We start from the raw sequence: 26,707 nt of genomic DNA, 5'->3' as shown, positions 1-26,707 counted from the left end.
TATCATTTTAATCCTGCTCATCTCTTACTAATTGATTTTTGTACTTAATTAATTTTATTTATCTTTTATGCGCCGACACTTTTCTGATTTTCCATGTAATATTTTTACTAACTTTCGTACTTGTTCTTAACTTTTTTCGATCTCCTGTCCTCTCAACCTTTCCGCATACAAACCTTTGATATGACCCATACACTAGGTATTCGGAAATTATATGAGATGTTAGAAGTTATAGAAAATGAATAATATACAATTCTAAATTGTTCTGACAGACAAAGAACCAATATCCAAACCATGCATACGTCTGAGTCCTTTTAACGTAAGTTTTTCATCATCAAATCACAAAACCTTGTTGCTTGTTCCTTTGTAGTACTTGAGTATCTATTTTACTAAGATAGATCTATAATTGACGTAGCATAGTTGTCTTTGAAGTATGGAATTAGCATAATTGCTCTCACTATTATATATTTTTAGAAAAAAGAAGGGCCTTTGCCGGAGTGGTTGAATTTCACTACTGATGACTCCAAAACGGTGCTTGCTGCTATCGCAATTGTTCAATTGTTCATGAACTTGCTATTAGCTGTGTATTTTCGATTAGGACTGAAACTTTGACGATATTCAGCTCGGATTTCGCACTATTTACGGCAAGGAGAATGCTATTTAGAGATAAAGTGTACTGGTAATTAATGATTAAAGAAATCAATTGTTTAAACTTGAAGTTGAAATTAACTACTCCACCAGTGAAAAGGAAAAAAGAGTCCAGACAACATCTTGTGTGTGTGTGGATATGGCTATTCCCTTTTAATAGATTTTATCATCATCATCTGATTAGGCTTTCTGCTATGATTTATGGTGTGTCTGTATGCGAAGAGCTGAATATTCATCTTCATGGCAACTTCAGCTATTTGTTGGAAATTATAAGAATTTGGTGTTTTTCTTTAATGTGTGGGGAGTCTGTAAGGCTCTGGAAACATAAGAGTTGTAGTTTGTTTACTTCCTTTTTAAGACACTACTTTTTCAAACCATTAACTGAATTTTTTTTTCATGAAATGTTTATAAGTGTCTTACCTTTGTGGGTTCTAGTGATTGAAATGTTGATTCTCTGAAATTTTTTGTAAAGTTTTTAACTATGTAAAACATGGATCTAAAAATTTCTTGTTGTGAGACATATACTAGCTTATGGGGATTACGGTAGACTTAATTGGTAAATTCCCAGTTTCTTTTTGTTTTGCTTAAACAGATTATTTACCAACTTAGAAATTTGTAGATAATAGTTTTTTATTTTTTTACTTGTTTGTACGTATTTGTTCTGATGACAAGTGTTTAATGTTGAATTTGACTACTTCGCAAAATATATATGTACATGTAGGCTTGGATATTTGTGTTGTGAGGCAAAGTGTCATATTTAGCTATAATAGATTTTAACATCAACGTTCAGCTAGACTTACTTCGGCCATGATGCATCTCCATTGTAAAGATACATCTTCATTTTTTCAGGTTTCTTACTATTTTAGAAAACCATGTGCAAGGGACATAGTGATATTTTAAATTAATGTTATTACATGAGACCTCAATTCATCAACAATTGCCTGAAGAATCTTAATTAAACTCAACTATAGTCGTTCATCGGTCAAAATACCTATCCAAATTAGGTATACTAATCCAGCTATAAGACCAATTAGTCTTAACAGTACATAAATCCTATCTAAACTTTTTGTCACGCTTAAAATTCATATCCTTAGAACTCAGTAGTATAAATTAGGAATGAGAAAAGTTAGTCTTTGGAGGTACAATAACAATGGTGTACCTGCAAAACTTGAATCCATAAATTTTTAAACCATTACTACGGGCACAGTTATTTATTAACTCATTTCAGAATTTCATACATATAGATTTTGGGTTTATTTTGGCTTATGTTATATTCAGTTATTGCTGAAAACTGGACTGCAATTACACATTCATTAAGTGTGATGATACATACTGCAAAAAAAGTCACGTAATTCCATTCTAAAATGAAGAATCACACAATTGTATGAAATTCTAAACATGATAATAACAGTTAACTACATAAACATGATACAAATCAAATAAGTTACAGGATTACAGGAAAATGAAGGCTTCAGAATGAAGGCAGTACTGGTTGCGTAATCATGAAAGATCATACAATGTTGTTCTCTAATTCATATATCATTGGAAAAAAACAAATACAGAAATAAAGATTATCAAGAATCATGAACAAGAACATCGATAGAAAAACTAATGATCCACACAGAGTAGTTCAGACATATGCTTGTCTATTATTTTCGATTTAATCACAAGCCAAACAAGGAGTACGAATCATGGTATGCTCAAAATAACAAAGACTGGAAGAAAGAAAAGGAGAAAGAAGGGACTCAGAACCTGGGTGGTGATATAGCAGAATAGTCAGCAAGGCCGATTTGGTCAACTACGATGAACAAACCTTATCACAGAAATCGTCACAGTCCACGATTTGATTTCCGAGAACACTAGAAATAAAGCTAGCACAACAATCACACAATCAAAAAGCAATAACGAAAGAGGAAAATTTCTTTGAATTTTTTTTTTAAATGGATCTGTTATACTAAATTTGTTTGGAAAATAATTTAAAATCGATTTGTGTGATACTAATTAAAATTCTCGCCTTTCGGTTCCTTCTCTCAATTCTTTATATTATGAGTATTGCGTTATTTTATATTATTTTAAATTTTTAAATTGAACAAATTTTAAAATCTTAAAAGTCTTTTCAAAACACTTTAAATTTAAAAAAAAAAATAATTTAAATTTTCATAAAATTTAAATTTTCAAATATTTTAAATATATTAGATAAAAATTAAAAACATTCATACTTTTTTTACTAATTATAGATGAAAAGAGCAAACTGATTGATGACTACAAGAGACAAGTATTTCTGTTGGCCAAGAAAATAACAGTAGAAGAATAGCCTCAGACATCCAAGGAAGGATAAATGCAGCATTAGCTCTCAAGCCAGGCGAAGGCGAAAGCTCTTAGGCGGCCACTGCGAATGTTTAGAGAAACAAGCCTTCATTGGTATCATCACAGACTATTCATTGCAGTTGTGGTTGTGTAATCAAGAAAGATCATACAATACTAATCACTAATTCATACATCAATGGAAGCTTAGAACAACATTTCACAACAAAATCAGAACTAGACGCCAACACTCAAAAAGAGAACCTTCGGTAGAAAAACTAATGAAAAGGCCTCATAGAGAAGAATAGTTTGATCCACACAGAGTAGTTCAGACATATGCTTGTCTATTATATACAATTAAATCATAGGCAGATCAAAGATAGGTACGAATCATGGTACTGCTCATAATAACTAAGACTGGAAAAAAGAAATGGACAACCAAAGGAAATGGTGATATAGCAGGATTGTCGGCAAGGCCGATTAGGCCAATTACGACGAACGAGACCTTATCACAGAAATCTTCACAGTCTATCATTTGATTACAGAACATAGCCGAATAGAAAAACAAAAGAAAAAAAATTGTGTGGAAAACAGTTAATTTGAAATCAACATGGGATAATAAATGAATTTACAACTATATTAACATAATGCAAATGGACAACCTATTAGAATAACCAAGTATAAATAACAGCTAATTCAGAAAATTAATATTTACAACAAATCATCAACTTCGTTATAACAAAAATATTCCAAAACACCAAATTCCAAGGACAAGATTACTTTTTTTCACGCATAAAATCCATAGACTGAATTCAATAGTTTAAACTTCATGGCAACTAAGATATACAAAAATTCATTATAAAAGGCAACGTTAATTAATACAAATTGGCGTGAATTTTGATTTCCACATCCACTTCTATTAGCATGCGTGTTTGGTTGGATGGATACAATGTCTAGGTGAGTTTAGAGGTCGAGAAATGATATGAATTAATAAAATTGAAATGATTTGTTGAAAAATTAAATTCAGACTGGAAGGACGAATGAAGAAAAATAGTACTTGGGGGTACGATGACAATGTTGTAATATCCATAATTTTCTAAAGCCATTCTTCTTTACTTAATCCATTTAAGCATATCATATATTCTGGGTTTATTTCGGATTATATTACAACTAGTTATGGATGAAACTCGACTGCAATTTCACATTCATCGAGTGTGATAATACTGAAACACCACAATAACCTAAATTCATTTCACATAAACGTAAAAAATTGTAGTTCAAAAGAGCAAATTGATGGATGTCTATAAGAACAGACAACAATTTATGTTAACAAAAAAAAAAACAGTACAGCAATGATCTCAGACATCCAAGGAAGGAAATAGCAGCATTAGCTCTCAAGCCCGGGAAACGCGAAAGCTCTTAGGCGGCCACTGCAAATGTTTAGAGAAACACGCCTTTGGAATTATCATCACCGAGTGAGTTGTTCAAGAACTCACACCAAACATTACTTAACAACAATATACAACAAACATCACAATTTCAAAAAAAAAAACTAGAAAACTAAATAAAGTAATATCCATTATAATAAAAAAAACATTCAAGACTCAGACATCCAAGGAAGCCCTCAGGCCTGGCGAAGGAGAAAGCCCTCAGGCCTGGCGAAGGAGAAAGCCCTCAGGCCTGGCGAAGGAGAAAGCCCTCAGGCCTGGCGAAGGCGAAAGCTCTCAGGCGGTCACTGAGAATGTTTAGAGAAACAAGCCTCCGGATTTGTCATCATCGAATCAAAAGAAAATTCCAAAACTACGTTTTCCAGTGAAACAAATCATTCAGGTTACAATTACAGATAAACACCAATCAAATATAAAAATTAAAAATAATAATGACATACAACAGTAAGATGATTGAGGTCTCAGAGATCCAAGGAAGGATATATACAGCATTAGCTCTCAAGCTTGGCGAAGGCGAAAGCTCTTAGGCGGCAATTGCGAATGTTTAGAAAAACAAGCCTTCATTGGTATCATCACAGACTATTCATTGCATAATAATAACTAGAAAATTGGAAAACATGCACAGACCAAAATTGGTGATTACAGTACATAGATTAGATATTCCACCCTACAATGATCAGCAAAACACAAAAAACAGAGCTGACAAAGTGAAACGGATGGATGAAGTGAATGTTGAAGACAAGAACATCCCAAAAGCATTCAGAGACAATGAATTAATAATACAATTAATTTGTACATAATTCAAACACATCCATCAAAATCAGGAAAAACAAGCTTTTATACTGTTTATAATAATTTTGCTTTAACATTAAATCTAGAGTTACATAATTACATATACAAAAATAAGTCATGTATATCATTCTTCATTTTAGAATCCCACAATTGTGATTCAGCCTAAAACTGCTGCTTAGCTTAGAAAATATAGTAGCCTCTAAAATTCGAACGCTGTGATAAATTCAGAAGAAAAATCAAATTCTCTCAACATTATTCTGAACGACAGTACAACCATACTCTCAGACATCCAAAGAAGGAAATGACAGCATTAACTCTCAAACCCGGCAAAGGCAAAACCTCTTAGGCGGCCACTGCGAATGTTCAGAGAAACAAGCCTTTGGATTTATCATCATCGAGTTGTTGAAGAACAACCAAATACTACTTAACAACAATCTACACTTGACATCACAATTTCAAAAAAATATAAAAGAAAACTAAGTAAAGTAGCATATCTACTATAATAAAAAACAAAAAGACTAAGACAGCCAAAGAAGTATAAAAGCAGCATAATCTCTCAAGCCACTGCGAAGGTTTAGAGAAACAAGCCTTGATTGGTATCATCAAGGACAATTCATTGCATAATAATAAAATTAGATTAAGTTAAATATGATCAACGAAAGGGTAATCGGATAGGAGCGAAAGACTAAAACTAAATATAATCACACATAAATCATCTAAACTATGCTTATGATCATCATATCATATGACCCTTCCTATATAATTATAACGCAACAACTAGATCAACTATCGGTAGAGAGCCCCTCAGCCTTGAGACCGTCCCGGGACTGATCGGTTTTGAGCCGATCTGACATGCTCCTATAGGTGGCCTAGTTGCGTTCCTACTGGGTAGCGTACGTGACTCGAATATTTATTTGACCAATCGGGTCCGAACAACATTGGGTTTAAGTTCAATTCTCGAGTTTAATCAAGATTTTTGGGACTATCGTTGATGAATTCCCATGGAGTCATTCTCATATAATAACATTAAGGTAAATATATGAAGGAAATCAATCTTATTAATGTATAATATAATATTGTGCATTAATAAGATTAATTTCCATAATATATTTACCTAAATTAATGTTATCACATGACAATACCTCCATGGGGATTCATCAACAATTGTCCCAAGAATCTTGAGTTAATTCAAGAATTAGACTTAGAGGTTCAACTCTCGTCGTCCAGACCCGATTGGTACATCCGAATAAAATACTACATGGGCTGACAAAAAGTACCACATGTTCAAGCAACAAAACCTCCATAACATGTCAAAACACCAATTGAAATGCAAACAGTGTAACCAAACAAGAATTAAAAAAAATTGGATTAAGTTATGTTTATCAATTAAATGGTCATCAGACAGGAGGGAAAGACTTAAAAGAGAATATAATCACGATAAATCATCTGAACTATGCTTGTAAACCTCATATGACCCTTCTTATATAATTATAAGACAATAACAAGATCATGAGAAAGAAAAGTATTTTTTTAAGAAAGAAAATATTAGAACAATTAACTGCATAAACATCATACAAATAAAATAAATTACAGGAAAACAAAGGCTTCACAGAAAGAAAGCAGTAGTGGTTGCGTAATCATGAAAGATCATACAATGCTATTCAATAATTCATACATCATTTGAAAAACAAATACAGAAATAAAGATTATCAAGAATCATAAATGAAAAGAGAACCATCGATTATCAAGAACCATCGATAAAGAGTAATTCAGACATATGCTTGTCTATTATTTTCGATTTAATCATAGGCCAATCAAAGAGTACGAATCATGGTACTGCTTGAAATAACAAAGACTGGAAAAAAGAAACGGAGAAAGAAAGGACTCAGAACCTGGGTACTGATATTGCAAGAATAGTCGGCAAGGACGATTTGGCCAATTACGACGAACGAAGCCTTATCACAGAAATCATCACAGTCCACAATTTGATTTCCGAGAACATTACATAAAAAGCCAGCACAACAATCACACAACCAAAAAAGAAAAAAATTTGTTTGGAAAATAATTTAAAATCGATCTGTGTGATACTAAGAGCTGACGAAAAGCCGCACATGTTCAACCAACACAACCTCAACAACATGACAAATCAAAATTAAAAAAAATTAAATTAAGCTTAGTATGATCAATGAGGTCATAGCGAAAGACTAAAACTAAATATAATCACAGATAAATCATATGACCCTTATAATTATTAGACAATAACTCAATCATGAGAAAGAAAAAAAAAGTGTTTTTTATAAGACAACTAACCACATAAACATCATACAAATGAAATAAATTACAGGGGAACGAAGGCTTCAAAAAGAATGCATAGTGGTTGCGTAATCATGAAAGATCATACAATACAAATCACTAATTCATACATCAATGGAAGCTTAGAACAACATTTCACAACAAAATCAGATCTAGACGCCAACACTCAAAAAAGAGAACATTCGATAGAAAAACTGATGAAAAGGCCTCATAGAGAAGATTAGTTGATCCACACAAAGTAGTTCAGACATATGTTTGTCTATTACATTCAATTAAATCATAGGCCGATCAAAGAGTACGAATCAGTGTACTGCTTATAATAACTAAGACTGGAAAAAACAAATGGACAAAGAAAGAGACTCAATATGGGTGGTGATCTAGCATGATTGTCGGCAAGGCCGATTAGGCCAATTACGACGAACGAGACCTTATCACATAAATCTTCACAGTCTATCATTTGATTACAGAACATAGCCGAATAGAAAAAGAAAAAAAAAATTGTGTGGAAAATAGTTAATTTGAAATCAACATGGGATAATAATTGAAATTTACAACTATATTAACATAATACAAATCGACAACCTATTGGAATAACCAAGTATAAATAACAGCTAATTCAGAAAATTAATATTTACAACAAATCATCAACTTCGTTATAACACAAATAATCCAAAACACCAAATTCCAAGGACAAGTTTACTTTTTTTCACGCATAAAATCCATAGACTGAATTCAATAGTTTAAACTTCATGGCAACTAAGATATACAAAAATTCATTATAAAAGGCAACGTTAATTAATACAAATTGGCGTGAATTTTGATTTCCACATCCACTTCTATTAGCATGCGTGTTTGGTTGGATGGATACAATGTCTAGGTGAGTGTAGAGGTTGAGAAATGATATGAATTAATTAAATTGAACTGATTTGTTGAAAAATTAAATTCAGACTGAAAGGACGAATGAGGAAAAATAGTACTTGGGGGTACGATGACAATGTTGTAATATCCATAATTTTCTAAAGCCATTCTTCTTTACTTAATCCATTTAAGCATATCATATATTCTGGGTTTATTTCGGATTATATTATAACTAGTTATGGGTGAAACTCGACTGCAATTTCACATTCATTGAGTGTGATTATACTGAAACACCACAATAACCTAAATTCATTTCACATAAACCTAAAAAATTGTAGTTCAAAAGAGCAAATTGATGGATGTCTATAAGAACAGACAACAATTTATGTTAAAAAAAAAAAAAAAAAGTACAGTTATGATCTCAGACATCCAAGGAAGGAAATAGCAGCATTAGCTCTCAAGCCCGGGAAAGGCGAAAGCTCTTAGGCGGCCACTGCGAATGTTTAGAGAAACAAGCCTTTGGAATAATCATCACCGAGTGAGTTGTTCAAGAACTCACACCAAAGATTACTTAACAACAATATACAATAAACATCACAATTTCATAAAAAAAAACTAGAAAACTAAATAAAGTAATATCCATTATAATAAAAAAAACATTCAAGACTCAGACATCCAAGGAAGAATAATGACAGCCAAGGAGAAAGCCCTCAAGCCTGGGGAAGGAGAAAACTCTCAAGCCTGGCGAAGGAGAAGTCCCTCAAGCCTGGAGAAGGCGAAAGCCCTCAAGCCTGGCGAAGGCGAAAGCCCTCAAGCCTGGCGAAGGCGAAAGCCCTCAAGCCTGGCGAAGGCGAAAGCCCTCAAGCCTGGCGAAGACGAAAGCCCTCAAGCCAGGAGAAGGCAAAAGCCCTCAAGCCTGGAGAAGGCGAAAGCCCTCAAGCCTGGTGAAGGAGAAAGGAGAAAGCCCTAGCGAAGGCGAAAGCTCTCATGCAATCACTACAAATGTTTAGAAAAGCAAGCCTTTGGATTTGTCATCATCGAATCAAAAGAAAATTCCATAACTACTTTTTCCAGTGAAACAAATCATTCATGTTATAATTACAGATAAACAACAATCAACTATAAAACCATTCTTCTCTACTTAATCCATTTAAGCATATCATATATTCTGGGTTTATTTCGGATTATATTACAACTAGTTATGGATGAAACTCGACTGCAATTTCACATTCATTGAGTGTGATTATAATGAAACACCACAATAACCTAAATTCATTTCACATAAACCTAAAAAATTGTAGTTCAAAAGAGCAAATTGATGGATGTCTATAAGAACAGACAACAATTTATGTTAACAAAAAAAAAAACAGTACAGCTAAGATCTCAGACATCCAAGGAAGGAAATAGCAGCATTAGCTCTCAAGCCCGAGAAAGGCGAAAGCTCTTAGGCGGCCACTGCGAATGTTTAGAGAAACAAGCCTTTGGAACTATCATCACCGAGTGAGTTGTTCAAGAACTCACACCAAAGATTACTTAACAACAATATACAATAAACATCACAATTTCATAAAAAAAAAAAAAAACTAGAAAACTAAATAAAGTAATATCCATTATAATAAAAAAAACATTCAAGACTCAGACATCCAAGGATGAATAAAGACAGCCAAGGAGAAAGCCCTCAAGCCTGGGGAAGGAGAAAACCCTCAAGCCTGACGAAGGAGAAAGCCCTCAAGTCCCTCAAGCTAGGCGAAGGAGAATTCCCTCAAGCCTGGCGAAGGAGAAAGGTGAAACCCCTAGCGAAGGCGAAAGCTCTCAGGCAATCACTGCAAATGTTTAGAAAAACAAGCCTTTGATTTGTCATCATCGAATCAAAAGAAAATTCCATAACTACTTTTTCCAGTGAAACAAATCATTCATGTTATAATTACAGATAAACAACAATCCACTATAAAGCCATTCTTCTTTACTTAATCCATTTAAGCATATCATATATTCTGGGTTTATTTCGGATTATATTACAACTAGTTATGGATGAAACTCGACTGCAATTTCACATTCATTGAGTGTGATTATACTGAAACACCACAATAACCTAAATTCATTTCACATAAACCTAAAAAATTGTAGTTCAAAAGAGCAAATTGATGGATGTCTATAAGAACAGACAACAATTTATGTTAACAAAAAAACAACAATACAACTATGATCTCAGACATCCAAGGAAGGAAATAGCAGCATTAGCTCTCAAGCCCGAGAAAGGCGAAAGCTCTTAGGCGGCCACTGCGAATGTTTAGAGAAACAAGCCTTTGGAATTATCATCAACGAGTGAGTTGTTCAAGAACTCACACCAAAGATTACTTAACAACAATATACAATAAATATCACAATTTCATAAAAAAAAAACTAGAACACTAAATAAAGTAATATCCATTATAATAAAAAAAACATTCAAGACTCAGACATCCAAGGAAGAATAAAGATAGCCCAAGAGAAAGCCCTCAAGCCTGGCGAAGGAGAAAACCCTCAAGCCTGACGAAGGAGAAAGCCCTCAAATCCCTCAAGCCTGGCGAAGGAGAAGTCCCTCAAGCCTGGAGAAGGCGAAAGCCCTCAAGCCTGGCGAAGGCGAAAGCCCTCAAGCCAGGAGAAGGCGAAAGCCCTCAAGCCTGGAGAAGGCGAAAGCCCTCAAGCCTGGAGAAGGCGAAAGCCCTCAAGCCTGGTGAAGGAGAAAGGAGAAAGCCCTAGCGAAGGCGAAAGCTCTCAGGCAGTCACTGCAAATGTTTAGAAAAACAAGCCTTTGGATTTGTCATCATCGAATCAAAAGAAAATTCCATAACTACTCTTTCCAGTGAAACAAATCATTCATGTTATAATTACAGATAAAACCCAATCAACTATAAAGCCATTCTTCTTTACTTAATCCATTTAAGCATATCATATATTCTGGGTTTATTTCGGATTATATTACAACTAGTTATGGATGAAACTCGACAGCAATTTCACATTCATTGAGTGTGATTATACTGAAACACCACAATAACCTAAATTCATTTCACATAAACCTAAAAAATTGTAGTTCAAAAGAGCAAATTGATGGATGTCTATAAGAACAGACAACAATTTATGTTAACAAAAAAAAACAGTACAACTATGATCTCAGACATCCAAGGAAGGAAATAGCAGCATTAGCTCTCAAGCCCGAGAAAGGCGAAAGGTCTTAGGCGGCCACTGCGAATGTTTAGAGAAACAAGCCTTTGGAATTATCATCAACGAGTGAGTTGTTCAAGAACTCACACCAAATATTACTTAACAACAATATACAATAAACATCACAATTTCATAAAAAAAAAAAACTAGAAAACTAAATAAAGTAATATCCATTATAATAAAAAAAACATTCAAGACTCAGACATCAAGCCCTCAAGCCTGGGGAAGGAGAAAACTCTCAAGCCTAGCGAAGGAGAAAACCCTCAAGTCTGGCGAAGGAGAAAACCCTCAAGCCTGACGAAGGAGAAAGCCCTCAAGTCCCTCAAGCCTGGCGAAGGAGAAGTCCCTCAAGCCTGGAGAAGGCGAAAGCCCTCAAGCCTGGCGAAGGAGAAAGGAGAAAGCCCTAGCGAAGGCGAAAGCTCTCATGCAGTCACTGCAAATGTTTAGAAAAACAAGCCTTTGGATTTGTCATCATCGAATCAAAAGAAAATTCCATAACTACTTTTTCCAGTGAAACAAATCATTCATGTTATAATTACAGATAAACAACAATCAACTATAAAACCATTCTTCTTTACTTAATCCATTTAAGCATATCATATATTTTGGGTTTATTTCGGATTATATTACAACTAGTTATGGATGAAACTCGACTGCAATTTCAAATTCATTGTGTGATTATAATGAAACACCACAATAACCTAAATTCATTTCACATAAACCTAAAAAATTGTAGTTCAAAAGAGCAAATTGATGGATGTCTATAAGAACAGACAACAATTTATGTTAACAAAAAAAAAAACAGTACAGCTAAGATCTCAGACATCCAAGGAAGGAAGTAGCAGCATTAGCTCTCAAGCCCGAGAAAGGCGAAAGCTCTTAGGTGGCCACTGCGAATGTTTAGAGAAACAAGCCTTTGGAATTATCATCACCGAGTGAGTTGTTCAAGAACTCACACAAAAGATTACTTAACAACAATATACAATAAACATCACAATTTCATAAAAAAAACAAAAAAAAAACTACAAAACTAAATCAAGTAATATCCATTATAATAAAAAAAACATTCAAGACTCAGACATCCAAGGATGAATAAAGACAGCCAAGGAGAAAGCCCTCAAGCCTGGGGAAGGAGAAAACCCTCAAGCCTGACGAAGGAGAAAGCCCTCAAGTCCCTCAAGCTAGGCGAAGGAGAATTCCCTCAAGCCTGGCGAAGGAGAAAGGAGAAAGCCCTAGCGAAGGCGAAAGCTCTCAGGCAATCACTGCAAATGTTTAGAAAAACAAGCCTTTGGATTTGTCATCATCGAATCAAAAGAAAATTCTATAACTACTTTTTCCAGTGAAACAAATCATTCATGTTATAATTACAGATAAACAACAATCAACTATAAAGCCATTCTTCTTTACTTAATCCATTTAAGCATATCATATATTCTGGGTTTATTTCGGATTATATTACAACTAGTTATGGATGAAACTCGACTGCAATTTCACATTCATTGAGTGTGATTATACTGAAACACCACAATAACCTAAATTCATTTCACATAAACCTAAAAAATTATAGTTCAAACGAGCAAATTGATGGATGTCTATAAGAACAGACAACAATTTATGTTAACAAAAAAAAAACAGTACAACTATGATCTCAGACATCCAAGGAAGGAAATAGCAGCATTAGCTCTCAAGCCCGAGAAAGGCGAAAGTTCTTAGGCGGCCACTGCGAATGTTTAGAGAAACAAGCCTTTGGAATTATCATCAACGAGTGAGTTGTTCAAGAACTCACACCAAAGATTACTTAACAACAATATACAATAAATATCACAATTTCATAAAAAAAAAACTAGAACACTAAATAAAGTAATATCCATTATAATAAAAAAAACATTCAAGACTCAGACATCCAAGGAAGAAAAAAGATAGCCCAGGAGAAAGCCCTCAAGCCTGGCGAAGGAGAAAACCCTCAAGCCTGACGAAGGAGAAAGCCCTCAAATGCCTCAAGCCTGGCGAAGGAGAAGTCCCTCAAGCCTGGCGAAGGCGAAAGCCCTCAAGCCAGGAGAAGGCGAAAGCCCTCAAGCCTGGAGAAGGCGAAAGCCCTCAAGCCTGGTGAAGGAGAAAGGAGAAAGCCCTAGCGAAGGCGAAAGCTCTCAGGCAGTCACTACAAATGTTTAGAAAAACAAGCCTTTGATTTGTCATCATCGAATCAAAAGAAAATTCCATAACTACTTTTTCCAGTGAAACAAATCATTCATGTTATAATTACAGATAAACAACAATCAACTATAAAGCCATTCTTCTTTACTTAATCCATTTAAGCATATCATATATTCTGGGTTTATTTCGAATTATATTACAACTAGTTATGGATGAAACTCGACTGCAATTTCACATTCATTGAGTGTGATTATACTGAAACACCACAATAACCTAAATTCATTTCACATAAACCTAAAAAATTGTAGTTCAAAAGAGCAAATTGATGGATGTCTATAAGAACAGACAACAATTTATGTTAACAAAAAAAAAAAAAAACAGTACAACTATGATCTGAGACATCCAAGGAAGGAAATAGCAGCATTAGCTCTCAAGCCCGGGAAAGGCGAAAGCTCTTAGGCGGCCACTGCGAATGTTTAGAGAAACAAGCCTTTGGAATTATCATCACCGAGTGAGTTGTTCAAGAACTCACACCAAAGATTACTTAACAACAATATACAATAAACATCACAATTTCATAAAAAATAAAAAAAATAAAAACTAGAAAACTAAATAAAGTAATATCCATTATAATAAAAAAAACATTCAAGACTCAGACATCCAAGGATGAATAAAGACAGCCAAGGAGAAAACCCTCAAGCCTGACGAAGGAGAAAGCCCTCAAGTCCCTCAAGCCTGGCGAAGGAGAATTCCCTCAAGCCTGGCGAAGGCGAAAGCCCTCAAGTCCCTCCCTCAAGCCTGGCGAAGGAGAAGTCCCTCAAGCCTGGCGAAGGCGAAAGCCCTCAAGCCTGGCGAAGGAGAAAGGACAAAGCCCTCAAGCCTGGCGAAGGAGAAAGCCCTAGCGAAGGCGAAAGCTCTCAGGCGATCACTGCAAATGTTTAGAAAAACAAGCCTTTGGATTTGTCATCATCGAATCAAAAGAAAATTCCAGAACTACTTTTTCCAGTGAACAAATCATTCATGTTATAATTACAGATAAACAACAATCAACTATAAAAAATAAAAATAATAATAATCATGGTACTGCTCGAAATAACAAAGACTCGAAAAAAGAAACGGAAAAAGAAGGGACTCAGAACCTGGGTATTGATATTGCAAGAATAGTCGACAAGGACGATTTGGCCAATTACGATGAACGAAGCCTTATCACAGAAATCATCACAGTCCACGATTTGATTTCCGAGAACATTACATAAAAAGCCAGCGCAACAATCACACAACCAAAAAAGTAAAAAGTTTGTTTGGAAAATAAATTAAAATCGATCTGTGTGATACTAATTAAAATTCTCGCTTTTATCTATACCTATATTTAGAGGTAGAAAGGGATTCTTCTCTCAATTCTTTATTATTAGGAGTATTGCGCTATTTTATATTTATTTTTAAATTTATCAAATTTTCAAATCTTAAAGTTTTTTCAAAATATTTTAAATTTCAAAAAAATTTAAATTTTTAAATTTTCATAAATTCAAAAATTTTCATATATTTTAAAATTTAAATATTTTTAAATATATTGGATAAAAAATTAAAAACAAAAATTTTATTTAAAATATTGAACTTTTCTAGATTCTTTTCTATTTTATTCTTATATTAATAGTTGATTTTATTTTATTATTAGGGGCATCATTTCTTGTTTTCAAAATTTGTAAATTTTCAACTCTTAAAAGTCTTTCCCAAACATTTTTAATTTCAAAAAATTTAAAAAATTAAAATATTCAAAATTTTAAATCTTCAAAAAATTTAAATTTTCAAAATTTAAAATTTAAATATATAATTTAAAAAATTGGTAACAATTTTTATTTAAAATATTTTATGAAAAATGTATTTAAGAATAATTTTTAAATTTATTTAAAAAGTCACCTTTAATCTCTATTAGATCAAAAGGAGAGATGTATGGATTAAAAATTAACTATCTTTTATGAAAGGCTGTGCCAAATTTAACTAATTAAAAGACACATAAAAAGAATTATTAATTGTTGTGATGGTCTTTCAACTTTGGTAATGTTTTAACATCCATAATTTTCTAAGGCCATTCTTATTTTCTTAAAGATAGTTAATTTTTAATCCATATCAGCATTTCATACATAGACTAGTTTAGACATATGCTTGTCTTTTATTTTCGATTTAATCAAAGACTAGAAAAAAGAAACAGAGAAAGAAGGGACTCAGAACCTGGGTGGTGATATAGCAGATTAGTCGGCAAGGCCGATTTGGCCAACACAGAAATCATCACAGTCTACGATTTGATCTCCGAGAACACTACAAAGAAAGCTAGCACAACAATCACACAACCAAAAAGCAAAAACAAAAGAGGAAAATTTCTTTGGAAAAAAATTTAAAATGATTTGTTATACTAAATGAAATTCTCCCCTATATCTATACCTATATATATATATATATATATATATGGATTTCCTCTTTAATTTTTTTTCATTCTTTTAATCATTAAAAAACACTTTTAATCAATATTTGATTTTATTTTATTATTATGCACATTTTGTCATTTCTTATATTTTTCAAAAAAATTAAATTTTAAAATTTTTCAATTCCTAAAGCCTTTTCAAAAAATACTTTAAATTCTGAAAAAAAAAATTTAAATTTTCAACAAATTTAAATTTTAAACAATTTTAGATTTTCAAAATTTTAAAATATATTAGGTAAAAAATTGAAAACAAAAATTTTATTTGAAATGTTTTATGAAAGATGTATGTAAAAATAGTTTTCAAATGATTTAAGAAACAATTTTTAATTTCTATTAGATCAGAATATTTTCTCTATGCATAAACTCACGTACCCGCCCTACTTCTCACTTTCTTTTGTATACCTTACTTCCCACCTTCTTTTTCTATGTTTTGATTAATCTTTGTGAAACCTTAATATAACCTTTGTCTTATAATATTGCAATTGAAGTTTGTGACTATGGAGGAGAAGGACTTAAGAAAAGGAGTTGCCGACAACATTACAATAATCGTTAATTCTCTTTTATGTGCATTTCAATTTGTGGAATGCTAATTTGACATTTTTCTTATAAAATTGTGATTGAAAATGTGACTAGAGGAATAAGAATGACTCATCAAGATGAGGGAGACGATAAGGGATGAAAGTCCTTGATCATAAAAGGTTTTCTGAAAACAATTTTATAGTTTTAAATAAAATCATACATAACAGTAACTAAAATATATTCCAGCTAGTTAACATAAAGCCAATCGTTGAACTATAGAATTAAGAAATTTAAAATTTACATTTTGTAGACATTTCTAATATAACAAAATATAAATAACAACTAATTTAAATGATAATTAAATTTTATAACAAAAACATCAACATCATTATAAAACAATTGCACCAAAACATATAAAATTTCAAGGATAAGATAACTTTTTTTTCACGCATAATAAAATTTCAAGGTGCTAAAAATTTTCAATACTCCAGCATCTTGAGGATTGCACTCCCTCCCCGATTCCAAAACTCACCAAACAACTATCCAGTTGCAAATAACATCAGCATATGGGCAGGGTACCAAACATTTAGAGATCACGTAGAATTAATTCCACTTCAAAATAAATAACTTTTAATTAATTGCACTTCCTTTTTTGCTTTCCCATTTCCCATGAAGGAAACTATTGTTTGCAGGTACATTATCAATTAAATCAGGTCGAATTCTGTAATTTATTATTTAGCTAACTAAATCCTCAAACTAGTTTGATGCCACATAAACAACATGGTCATAAATAAAATAATGAACTTTACCTTGGCTGAAAACTTGTTTGGTTTTCATTTTGTCATGCACTTGAAAAGCAACAAATTAGAAAGTCTTATCAGATGTAACAATTCAATTTGAGCATGCAGAATTTGAGCATGTATAATGTTCACTCATCATATGAAAGAGAAAAGGCAGGGAAAAAGTGGGGGACAGCAAATCTATTCTTGGTCAATACCACACTACTCATAAAGAAGAAACAAAAAACAACAATGATAATACTTTAAAACATATGATGCAATTCGTAATTGACAACGTAACATGTCAATATACCTGTAAATGTCTTTGCGGCTTGTCCCGATACTAGCACCAAAACTGAGCAAAGTTCCTTCAGGTGCTGTGGTTGTATGATGTCTGCTAAAAGAGACCTTCAACAATAATCAAGTTAATGACTAAATTAAATAAATATATATTCATTTCATAATATTTAGCCAGTCCTACCTGTACATTAATTTTGAAGGACCTAATGTTGATGGTCCAACACGGGCACCTGGAATAGGTGACAAGGATGAGGACGGTGCAGGGACTCTGACATTGTTTGCCTGGTGAACATTACAACATTATTGGATATGGATTAGATATAAAAAATGCCCATTATAGTTTTCACTCTAAAAAAGCTAATTTGAACTTGCCAGAGGAACCAATAGCTCCAGTTATGGCAGCATTGGCTGCCTGCTGAATATACACCATGTTGTTGTTTTGATCTCCATGGAACAAAGCCTGTCTCTCTTCACTACCCTCAAATTTTTTGCAATCCATGCACTTACAATTTTCAGAACAAAGAATGTTGGCTTGGAAGCACTCACAGTACATCTTGAGGCACCCAGATTTTTTACAATGGCACCCCTTGTTGTGCTTTCCCAATATCAAAATTTCCCCAGCATCCTCCTACATTTATTTTGATGTCAAAAACAATTGAAAAGAAAAAAAAAATGTAACACTTTTATCAGTACTAGAAAAATTACTACCTTCTGAAGAAAAATCATTTGTTTACAGTTTTACACTTTAGAGCATATATAAGTGAATTTGTCAGCTGTTTTAACAATTGGTTACTGTCATGCAAAATGTTTATACCTTAAAAAGCCAAGTTTGTGTCGACGAATGAGACACGTGCTTGAAAAAGCTCACTTACCTGAGCCCTGAGTATGCTTGTGTGACTAAATTTAAGAAAAAGCAAATAAGGAAACTAAAATGAAATGTAATGATTTCATTGACGCAACATTTTAGGAGATAAAAAAATGAATTATCTAAATTATGGCTTGTTGAAAACAACATCAACGGAGTGATAGGTAGGGGATAGAGACAATTAATGTAACAAGTAACGATATTTAATATACAAGAAAATTGCATATTTCTACAAAACTATAAAACCCAAAAATGGTTGAGTCATAAGCAAAGGCATGATTCCATAATTATGAAATGATGCACTTCATGGAACTTAAAATTATGCAATGGGGAAAACATGTACACAAGCAGAAGTGACCTCCAATTACAATAAAGAAGCTTTGCATGTAAGTACACAATGAATTTAAAGAAAATTAATAAAAGATAACAAGATAAATGTCTTGCACCACTGTATCAGAATGAAACCTGACAAGGTTTTAAATTTCTAATCAATAAAAACAATACCTTAAATCAATGGTAATGATCCACAATATAAAACATGACACGCAACACTAACAGTTAAAAAAGCTAAACCAACCACATACCCTGCTATCACGTGTTCCATGAGGGCTGCTTGCAATTTTCGGCCTGAACGCATTTGGATTGCGTTCCAAAGTAGCTTCCACCGCTTCTCGTCTTGCAGCTTCATTTTCCACATTGTTATAGCAATTTACACAGTTGCAACCCTCACAATATATTCCCGAAGCAAAACATTCACAATATCTGCGCAAGACATTTCAAACATTAGCTCCAGATAACTTACCATTCCATCCAACAAGTATGAAAAGCACAATAACAAGATGACAGAGAAAGCCAGAGTATTTCACTTACAGCTTCAAGCATTTTGAATGTTTACAATTGCACTGCTTTTGCTTCTTGGGAGTTGCTTCTTTAATTTCAAAGCCAGGCCTCGGTCTCGACTTTGGAGATTCTGGTTTCCTGAATAAAACAAACTTTAATTGAAGACCAAAGAGCAAAAGCCCAAACACCAATTCAAACAGTCAACAAACACCTTAGCTAGAAAAACTAAAATAAAATTCAATTAACCAAAACTAATAATAATAATAATCATCAGTCACTTCCTTCACAATTTCTGATTGCAACTCAACTTGATAACTAACAAACAAACACCGCGCATGTGTTATACGCCCAAACAGAAACATCAAAATCGAAACTTTACTCACAAACTCACAATCCCAGAATTTCCAAAAAATTCAGATATTTTTAAAAAAAAAAACACACAATTACACCTTCCTTTTCTCAGAAATCTGAAATTCCATGAGAAATGAAAAAAATAGAAACAAGAACAGAATTCAAGAACTCACCCAACCCTGACGGAAGCAGAAGACGGCAGCGGCAAAACAACCGGTGGCTGCGGCGGCATCCCGCCGAAGCCGGTGAAATCGAGCTGCCTGGCGAGCTTCTTGGCGGGAACCTCAGACGGCAAAAGCGCATTCGCGACGACGTCGTTAGTCACAACATTCTTGGGAGCACAATCACTCCCCTCACCCTCCCCTTCCCCCATCAAAACAATAATTTAAAAAAAGTAACAACCTCACTCACTCCACTCACCGATTATCGACGATAACATCAACAACAATCAGCAGCAAATTCATCAAAAATTAAGTTCAAATTCAGTGGTTTCAGATCCAAAAGACCACGCGTCTGCGCGTGCAACTCTGGAATCAAGACAATTTGATCCAAACACCGACACAAGACACAATAGATAGAAAAAAAGAAAGAAGAAGAAGAAGAACAAAGAGAAGAAGAAGAAGAAGAAGAAAAAGAGTGTGTGATTAGGAGAAGAGAAGAGAAGAGAGGGGCTTCGTGTTTCTTTCGTTGGTGGTGTTCGCGTTCGCCCCTCTCTTCCTCCCTCTCTCTCCCAAGCTTTTCAAATTCAATTTTCGTAAATATTCAACGGCCAGATCTCCTCCCCCTCTTCATCCCACGCTCCTCCGTTAAAAATACAATTATAAAGCATTTAAAATCCTTTGAATTTAATTAAATTGAGATATAAATTTATTTTTAAAAAGTCTAAATTAATTTATTTTTAAAAATCGGTTACTTCTGTAACAGATAATAAGTGGCGTCAATAAATATTTTATATTTATAGTATGATAGTATTTATGTTAATTATTTCATAAAAGTTAAAAAACTTAATTAAATATTTTATCTATTTATACTACTTGTAATGAATCTATTTATACTTGTAATGGACCTATTGAGTCTGTCATATCTTTCTAATCTTTCTTCTAATTTCTTACTAATCGATTTTTGTACTTTATTAATTTTATTTATCTTTCATGCACGGACACATATGTGTTTTTTTATGTAATATTTCTATACTTGCTCTTAACTTCTTTTGATCTCCTTATATCTAGACCTTTCGACATACAAACTTTCGATATCAGCAGTAGGATTCAAAAATTATAGATGTTAAAAATTATAGGAGATGTTATTGTTCAAAAATTATTGTTCTGACAGACAAAGAACCAATATCCAAACCATGCATACGTCTGAGTCTTTTAACGTAAGTTTTTCATCATCAAATCACAAAACCTTGGTGGTTGTTCCTTTCTAGTACTTGAGTATCTATTTTACTAAGATAGATCTATAATTGATGTAGCATAGTTGTCTTTGAAGTATGGAATTAGCTTCTTATACTTGCATTTCAGAACATCATTGCGTACTCTCACTATTATATATTTTTAGAAGGTAATTATTATTTTTAGTTTTCTATATTTGTTTTTCTGGAAAATTTCGAAAATAGATTCAGCATGGACCATAACACTAGACATCAAGATTTTAAGATAGCTCTGGGTCAGTGTTTAAAGAGTGTGATACTAGTCATATTTAGATTACCATTTTCACTAATTTGTTGCTAATATTTGTTTCATCAACCAATATTTAACCTATATATATATATATATATATATATATATTTCACAAGAAACAATAATATGTTTAATATATGAATAAATCATGTCTAAAATTCACAATAAATAAATATCTTTGATATATAAATAATAATTTAAATTTATAGTCAATTATTTAAATTTGAGATATAAGGTTGTTTTAACTGTTGAAATTTTAATTAAAATATTATATTAAAAAATAAATTTTAAGTATAATTCAACTTCTTAAAATCAGTTTATATACATTATTTATATATTATGAAATTATATATTATAAAGTATTTTTATCTATCGTCAAGATTTTTAAACTCCACTACTTAATATACTGAATTAATTATATATTAATTAATTAATTAATTAATGCTTAACGACCTCCGTGATTCATTCAGATTTCGTCTAATTAATGCTTTATTTAATTGCGGGGGAAAACAGAGGCAGAGGAAAAAATGTAGAAATGAGTTATTTGATTAAAAAGAATATTATTTTATTTATTATTATTATTATTATTATTATTAATAAAAATATGAGTAAAGAGAAAATAAAAATCCAGGAATTAGCTTTATAAATTTTTTATTTAAAATGGTTTATTTAAAAGTAGACTCCGAGTCACATTCTAGTATTCTACTGATTCCAAAATTGCATAAATCAATAGAGTTGAGTGTGATAGGAAATTACAAGGCTAAAGAACCTTGAGGATTAATACAACTGACGAAACATTGAGGACTAAAGAAGATGATTTCAATAATAGAATTGATAATATATAATATGTTGTTTATGCTCTGTTTTTACAGAATTTGACTTCTTTTAAGTAAACAATGATTGAGGTTATTTTTGTTCTTTTTCTGATAATTTAATTATGCGTAAATGGTTCATTTTGCAGTACCTGAAGATCTATTTTGATTCTTGATGTTTTTGTATATTTCCTTTGGTGTTCTAAGATTAATTGTATTTTAAATAAAATTAGATACAAAAAGGTATTTGTTGCTACCACTACTGCCCTTGGTTAATCAGTAGTTTCATCTCTTGGTCTAAAAATTATGAACAATATTGCTTAACGACTAGTTAACTGGGATGTAGAATTTGGCAGAGGGAACTGATGCATATATCAGTGTTTCCACAGTAGCATTCTTTACCCTTTCAGTTTGTTTTTCCTTGCAATATTGATCATTGCCTCGGTGCATATAATTAAATAGCACTTACACGCATAAGTAGTTTAAGCATGTTACTCGGAATGGTGTGCAGCAGTTAACATTATTTGTAAAAATTGTAGTAAATGTTCTGATAGACATTATTGAAAAGTCAATGATCGCGTGTATAAATTGGGTAATTTGGTCCATTGGCGGTCCAACCTAAGCTTGATCTTCAAAAAACACTGTTTTAATTACAATGAAGGAATATCAGGAATTTTCTCTTATTTTCAGACATGGTATCATGGATATAAAGCGAATTATAAATATCATGACATGAAGTATACCATCCAATTTTCATCATTTTCATTATTCTATTTCTATGTACTGTTAAAGATGATAAGGTATGGCGTGCCTTTTCTCCATTGAGTGATTATGACAAAATACAATTGTAAAGAGACAAAAACAGGTCATGGAGTTCATATAAAAAAAGGTACGGAGTTAGTTAATAAGAGGAAACTCAATTATATTCCTCTGTTCAATCTGTGTTAAATTTTCTAAGTGTAAGTTCACAAAGAGGCATGCAGCTGACATAGCTGGAATGCAGAACCTGCAAGTTCCACTCATAAATAGTCTATGTTTATGGTGTTGTTTTATAGATATAAATCCTCTTGCAGTAAGTTGTTTACCAGGTTATGTCATGACAGGAATAAACACAAAATAAATAGTAGGTACTAATACGTTATATCTGTAAATATGAAAAGATACAAGTCCATGTATTACAACAACTATGAGTGTCATGGTGAACTATGAATTCATGTTAACACAGTCCATCAAGCTTTTTTCAATAATTTATCTCTGTTCACAAGTGAATATCAAATCAGAAAAAAAAAAATCTAACCAATATTCTCACCAAATAAAGTACCAGTCGAACAACACCACACAAAAGGCAAAGGGAGGTTCGAAAGATACGATGTACCTTGAATTCTTCAAGGAAACTGTATGGAGAAACCGGTACCAGTTCTTGTGATATTGAGAGGGCCAAAGTCATCAAAATCAGAATCAGATTCCATTTCATCTAAATCACCCCACCCACCAGGGGAATCCTCATCTTGCCCTTTTCTGTTAAGAGGAACTGGCAGCTCAGAAACCGGCACAGGAAGAGGCTCTTCATTGAAGTACTTGTCATGAATCAACTCCATTGCCGTAGCCCTCTTAGCAGGATCATAACAAACCAGTCTTTTCACCAGAGCCACTTCATCAGGGGACCTATTAGGTAAACAGGCTTCAATACCAGAAGGGTTTTCCACCTTGCTAAAGGAGATTATCCCATAATCAGGAAGTTTAGAACAACCAACCCAAATACTCTCATCGAGGTTACCTAAAACACCAATGATTCTACTGATCTGGTCAATATCAGCAGCTCCAGGAAACAAAGGCCGCAGAGTTAATAGCTCCGCAAATATACATCCCAAGGACCACAAATCAACCTCCAAACCATAGTCTCTGGATCCATAAAGCAACTCAGGAGCCCTAAACCAACGAGTCCCAACACATGAAGTGAAACAACCAAGTTCTTTCTCTTCATCTTCCCTGTCTATGTCACTTGTGGTGCATGTTGCATTTCCACCGTGAGTATTAATACCAGTATCCTTATTATCAATGTCTCTAGAATATTCTTCATGATTATTAGAAGCATCAAATCCAGGCTCCTCCGTGAGAATTCTTGCCTGAAAAAATCGCTCATCAATTCAGTACGTATTTGCATTAACATTCAGTAATCCAGAATTTCGTTGATACGCTAGTTAACCAAATTTTGTAAACGTTCATGTGTTTGGTTTCACTTGTTGAGGAATTCAGCGTGTATGTACGTGTTTGGGTGAGTTTGCAAAATTGATTTTGTAAAGTTAGTTTTGATGAAAAGTGATTTAATCTAATCTAAAGCAAATTAGTGGCTAAACTCGCTACAAATTTTAATTACTTAATACAGAAACCCTATAAGTTACTTTAACTCGAAATCAACTGCTAGAGCTGAAACTAAATGTATAAACATGTACTACAAAACACATTAATGATTGCTTTCAAATTCTGTGTAATCCAACATGTAACTAAACATACACTGAGTTTTTGGTGTTAATTTTGAGTTTAAACAACTTTAGATTTAATTTTCTTCATCATCCTACTAACTTGATTTTAAAATAAAAGCATGGAAACGTTATCACATCACTTCAAAAACAATTTAAACCGAATTCAATCAAGAGGTCAGCATTTCAAAGTCAGGATTAGGGTTTTGTGATTGCCGATAATGAGAAGAGATTACCTGTCCAAAATCGGCGATCTTGAGGTGGCCGTTTTCGGAAATTAAGAGATTCGAGGGCTTCAAATCACGATGGAGGACCATGTTGCGGTGGCAGGCGTCGACGCCAGAGAGAATCTGGATCATCCAGCGCTTGAGCTGGCCGGCGGGGAGGGGCTGGTTGGCCTTGGCGGCGTCAGCGATGACGGTTGCCAAGTCGGTCCTGAGGAACTCGAGGACGAGGACGGCGTCTTCGTCCTCGCGCCAGAAGTATTCGTGCAAAACGATGACGTTTGGGAATCCCTGGAGGAGCTCTAACGCATCGATTTCTCGGAACGCGGACTGGTAGTCGTGGATTTCTTTGAGGGCGACGGTGAGGCCATCGGAGAGGCGACGGCCGCGGTAGACGTCGGCGTAAGCTCCTGACCCGACCCGCTCCATGACCTCGTACTTGGCGATGATCTCGGATCGGGTATGGATGCTCCAGCTCTTGGGTGGAGGATCCATCTCCATCAAACACACTCTCACTCACACTACTCAATGCCTCTCTCTCTCCTTTTTTCATACAGATATGAAAATATATAATAAGCTTTTAAGCCTTAAATTAAATGTATGAAAATATATAAAAGAAAATATACACAACACATCACATTTATAGGAGGAAAGTACTGAGAACTTAGAATATATAAAAAAAATTTAATCCAAAGTCCAACTTTACAATATATTTCTACTTTCAATAATTATAGAACTTAGAAATGAAATTCAATATTTAAATTCAACTAATTAAAAAAAATCATAATCTAAATACACCTAAAAATTATTCCAGAATAACAAATAAAATATACTGCAGAATCCATTTATTTGTTTTGTTTATTTCTGAATTTTGTGTTTATAAGTGGGTAGAAACCTCTCATCTCATAAGCTAGTTCTTATAAGTTAGTTTTGTGAAATTCAATTAGATTCAAAGTTTATTTTTTTAATATGATATCAGAATTATTTAAAATTTATCATAACGAGAGTTTATTAGATCTATCTGATTGCTAGTTTATATGTTTAAGGAGTAACATTTTGTTAACAACAAATTCGGATGTTTGGTGTTAACTCAACATTTTCCTTGTTGACATGAAATTTGTTGTATGACAGATTACTACATACCTTACTTTGTCTGTTGGTTGAACAAAATTAGAGGCATTGTGGAAATACCAAACGTCAGAGTTCTTTGGAGGTAAAGGTAAGTGTCTGTTTTTCCAAGCTGCTGCAATCACTTGGGTGAACATTTACTACTGTCAAAACGATCTATTTGTCTTCATGCCAAAACATGAGAGTTTATTATTGATTTCATTTTGTCAACTCTGATAACTCATAAACATGGTTGTAACATCTCTCTCTAGCAACGATATTATTTCACTCTTAATCTTTTTAACTTTCAATAAGATTCACTTAAGAGATTCAATGATAATCAGCTACAAATTATAAAAGTCTCGACATAAACTACTACCCACACATAAACACAATCTCATGACTTTCTTGGAAAGTTATTAATGCAGATGTAGAGATAATGTTAAATTATAGAGCATCCTTAAGGAGACTTGCATTAATTTTATTAAATTTACTTGTTCAATTTTTACTTTTGTAACTACAAAAGTTGTAAATATTTTTTTTTTAATATA

General features: G+C 33.2%; 1 protein-coding gene, 19 non-coding genes and 2 pseudogenes across 20 annotated transcripts; all 22 read right to left on the bottom strand.

The window, feature by feature from the left end:
* Window positions 1-1,923: 1,923 nt before the first annotated feature.
* LOC137812873 (protein tesmin/TSO1-like CXC 5) lies at window positions 1,924-20,662 on the bottom strand (annotated as a pseudogene).
* On the bottom strand, window positions 2,387-2,483 carry LOC137813115 (small nucleolar RNA Z43). The gene has a single exon (XR_011081353.1). It is a non-coding gene; the product is annotated as a small nucleolar RNA Z43 (small nucleolar RNA).
* Window positions 2,958-3,081, bottom strand: LOC137813159 (small nucleolar RNA SNORD14). Its single transcript, XR_011081390.1, has one exon. It is a non-coding gene; the product is annotated as a small nucleolar RNA SNORD14 (small nucleolar RNA).
* Window positions 3,382-3,479, bottom strand: LOC137813120 (small nucleolar RNA Z43). The gene has a single exon (XR_011081357.1). It is a non-coding gene; the product is annotated as a small nucleolar RNA Z43 (small nucleolar RNA).
* On the bottom strand, window positions 4,304-4,426 carry LOC137813170 (small nucleolar RNA SNORD14). The gene has a single exon (XR_011081401.1). It is a non-coding gene; the product is annotated as a small nucleolar RNA SNORD14 (small nucleolar RNA).
* LOC137813173 (small nucleolar RNA SNORD14) lies at window positions 4,855-4,978 on the bottom strand. Its single transcript, XR_011081404.1, has one exon. It is a non-coding gene; the product is annotated as a small nucleolar RNA SNORD14 (small nucleolar RNA).
* LOC137813130 (small nucleolar RNA snoR99) lies at window positions 5,053-5,156 on the bottom strand. The gene has a single exon (XR_011081364.1). It is a non-coding gene; the product is annotated as a small nucleolar RNA snoR99 (small nucleolar RNA).
* LOC137813169 (small nucleolar RNA SNORD14) lies at window positions 5,467-5,589 on the bottom strand. Its single transcript, XR_011081400.1, has one exon. It is a non-coding gene; the product is annotated as a small nucleolar RNA SNORD14 (small nucleolar RNA).
* On the bottom strand, window positions 5,849-5,943 carry LOC137813107 (small nucleolar RNA snR60/Z15/Z230/Z193/J17). Its single transcript, XR_011081345.1, has one exon. It is a non-coding gene; the product is annotated as a small nucleolar RNA snR60/Z15/Z230/Z193/J17 (small nucleolar RNA).
* Window positions 6,579-6,668, bottom strand: LOC137813104 (small nucleolar RNA snR60/Z15/Z230/Z193/J17). Its single transcript, XR_011081342.1, has one exon. It is a non-coding gene; the product is annotated as a small nucleolar RNA snR60/Z15/Z230/Z193/J17 (small nucleolar RNA).
* Window positions 7,071-7,169, bottom strand: LOC137813117 (small nucleolar RNA Z43). The gene has a single exon (XR_011081355.1). It is a non-coding gene; the product is annotated as a small nucleolar RNA Z43 (small nucleolar RNA).
* LOC137813116 (small nucleolar RNA Z43) lies at window positions 7,859-7,954 on the bottom strand. Its single transcript, XR_011081354.1, has one exon. It is a non-coding gene; the product is annotated as a small nucleolar RNA Z43 (small nucleolar RNA).
* Window positions 8,778-8,900, bottom strand: LOC137813161 (small nucleolar RNA SNORD14). Its single transcript, XR_011081392.1, has one exon. It is a non-coding gene; the product is annotated as a small nucleolar RNA SNORD14 (small nucleolar RNA).
* On the bottom strand, window positions 9,740-9,862 carry LOC137813163 (small nucleolar RNA SNORD14). Its single transcript, XR_011081394.1, has one exon. It is a non-coding gene; the product is annotated as a small nucleolar RNA SNORD14 (small nucleolar RNA).
* On the bottom strand, window positions 10,565-10,687 carry LOC137813164 (small nucleolar RNA SNORD14). Its single transcript, XR_011081395.1, has one exon. It is a non-coding gene; the product is annotated as a small nucleolar RNA SNORD14 (small nucleolar RNA).
* Window positions 11,510-11,632, bottom strand: LOC137813172 (small nucleolar RNA SNORD14). The gene has a single exon (XR_011081403.1). It is a non-coding gene; the product is annotated as a small nucleolar RNA SNORD14 (small nucleolar RNA).
* Window positions 12,379-12,501, bottom strand: LOC137813162 (small nucleolar RNA SNORD14). The gene has a single exon (XR_011081393.1). It is a non-coding gene; the product is annotated as a small nucleolar RNA SNORD14 (small nucleolar RNA).
* LOC137813171 (small nucleolar RNA SNORD14) lies at window positions 13,209-13,331 on the bottom strand. Its single transcript, XR_011081402.1, has one exon. It is a non-coding gene; the product is annotated as a small nucleolar RNA SNORD14 (small nucleolar RNA).
* LOC137813167 (small nucleolar RNA SNORD14) lies at window positions 14,109-14,231 on the bottom strand. The gene has a single exon (XR_011081398.1). It is a non-coding gene; the product is annotated as a small nucleolar RNA SNORD14 (small nucleolar RNA).
* On the bottom strand, window positions 14,847-14,945 carry LOC137813119 (small nucleolar RNA Z43). The gene has a single exon (XR_011081356.1). It is a non-coding gene; the product is annotated as a small nucleolar RNA Z43 (small nucleolar RNA).
* Window positions 15,937-16,013, bottom strand: LOC137813121 (small nucleolar RNA Z43; annotated as a pseudogene).
* Window positions 20,663-23,466: 2,804 nt separating the features above from the next.
* LOC137812864 (cyclin-dependent kinase F-1-like) lies at window positions 23,467-26,486 on the bottom strand. The gene is made up of 2 exons (XM_068615098.1): window positions 25,062-26,486; window positions 23,467-24,471 (listed from the first exon to the last, which is right to left on the bottom strand). Exons 1-2 carry the CDS (start codon window positions 25,548-25,550, stop codon window positions 23,731-23,733), a joined length of 1,230 nt encoding a protein of 409 aa, XP_068471199.1. The 5' UTR covers window positions 25,551-26,486; the 3' UTR covers window positions 23,467-23,730.
* Window positions 26,487-26,707: the final 221 nt, after the last annotated feature.

The sequence above is a fragment of the Phaseolus vulgaris genome, chromosome 2, assembly GCF_000499845.2.
Source record: "Phaseolus vulgaris cultivar G19833 chromosome 2, P. vulgaris v2.0, whole genome shotgun sequence".
NCBI lineage: Eukaryota > Viridiplantae > Streptophyta > Magnoliopsida > Fabales > Fabaceae > Phaseolus > Phaseolus vulgaris.
Note: the sequence above shows the minus strand (reverse complement) of the source record. Positions and strands in the feature narration are given on the sequence as shown.

Bases quoted from the DNA above. Each gene is read 5' to 3' on its own strand.
- LOC137812864 (XM_068615098.1), bottom strand. From the start codon at position 25,550: ATGGAGATGGATCCTCCACCCAAGAGCTGGAGCATCCATACCCGATCC. The intron at 24,472-25,061 runs GTAATCTCTTCT...CGATTTTTTCAG, and splicing joins AGATCGCCGATTTTGGACAG to GCAAGAATTCTCACGGAGGA.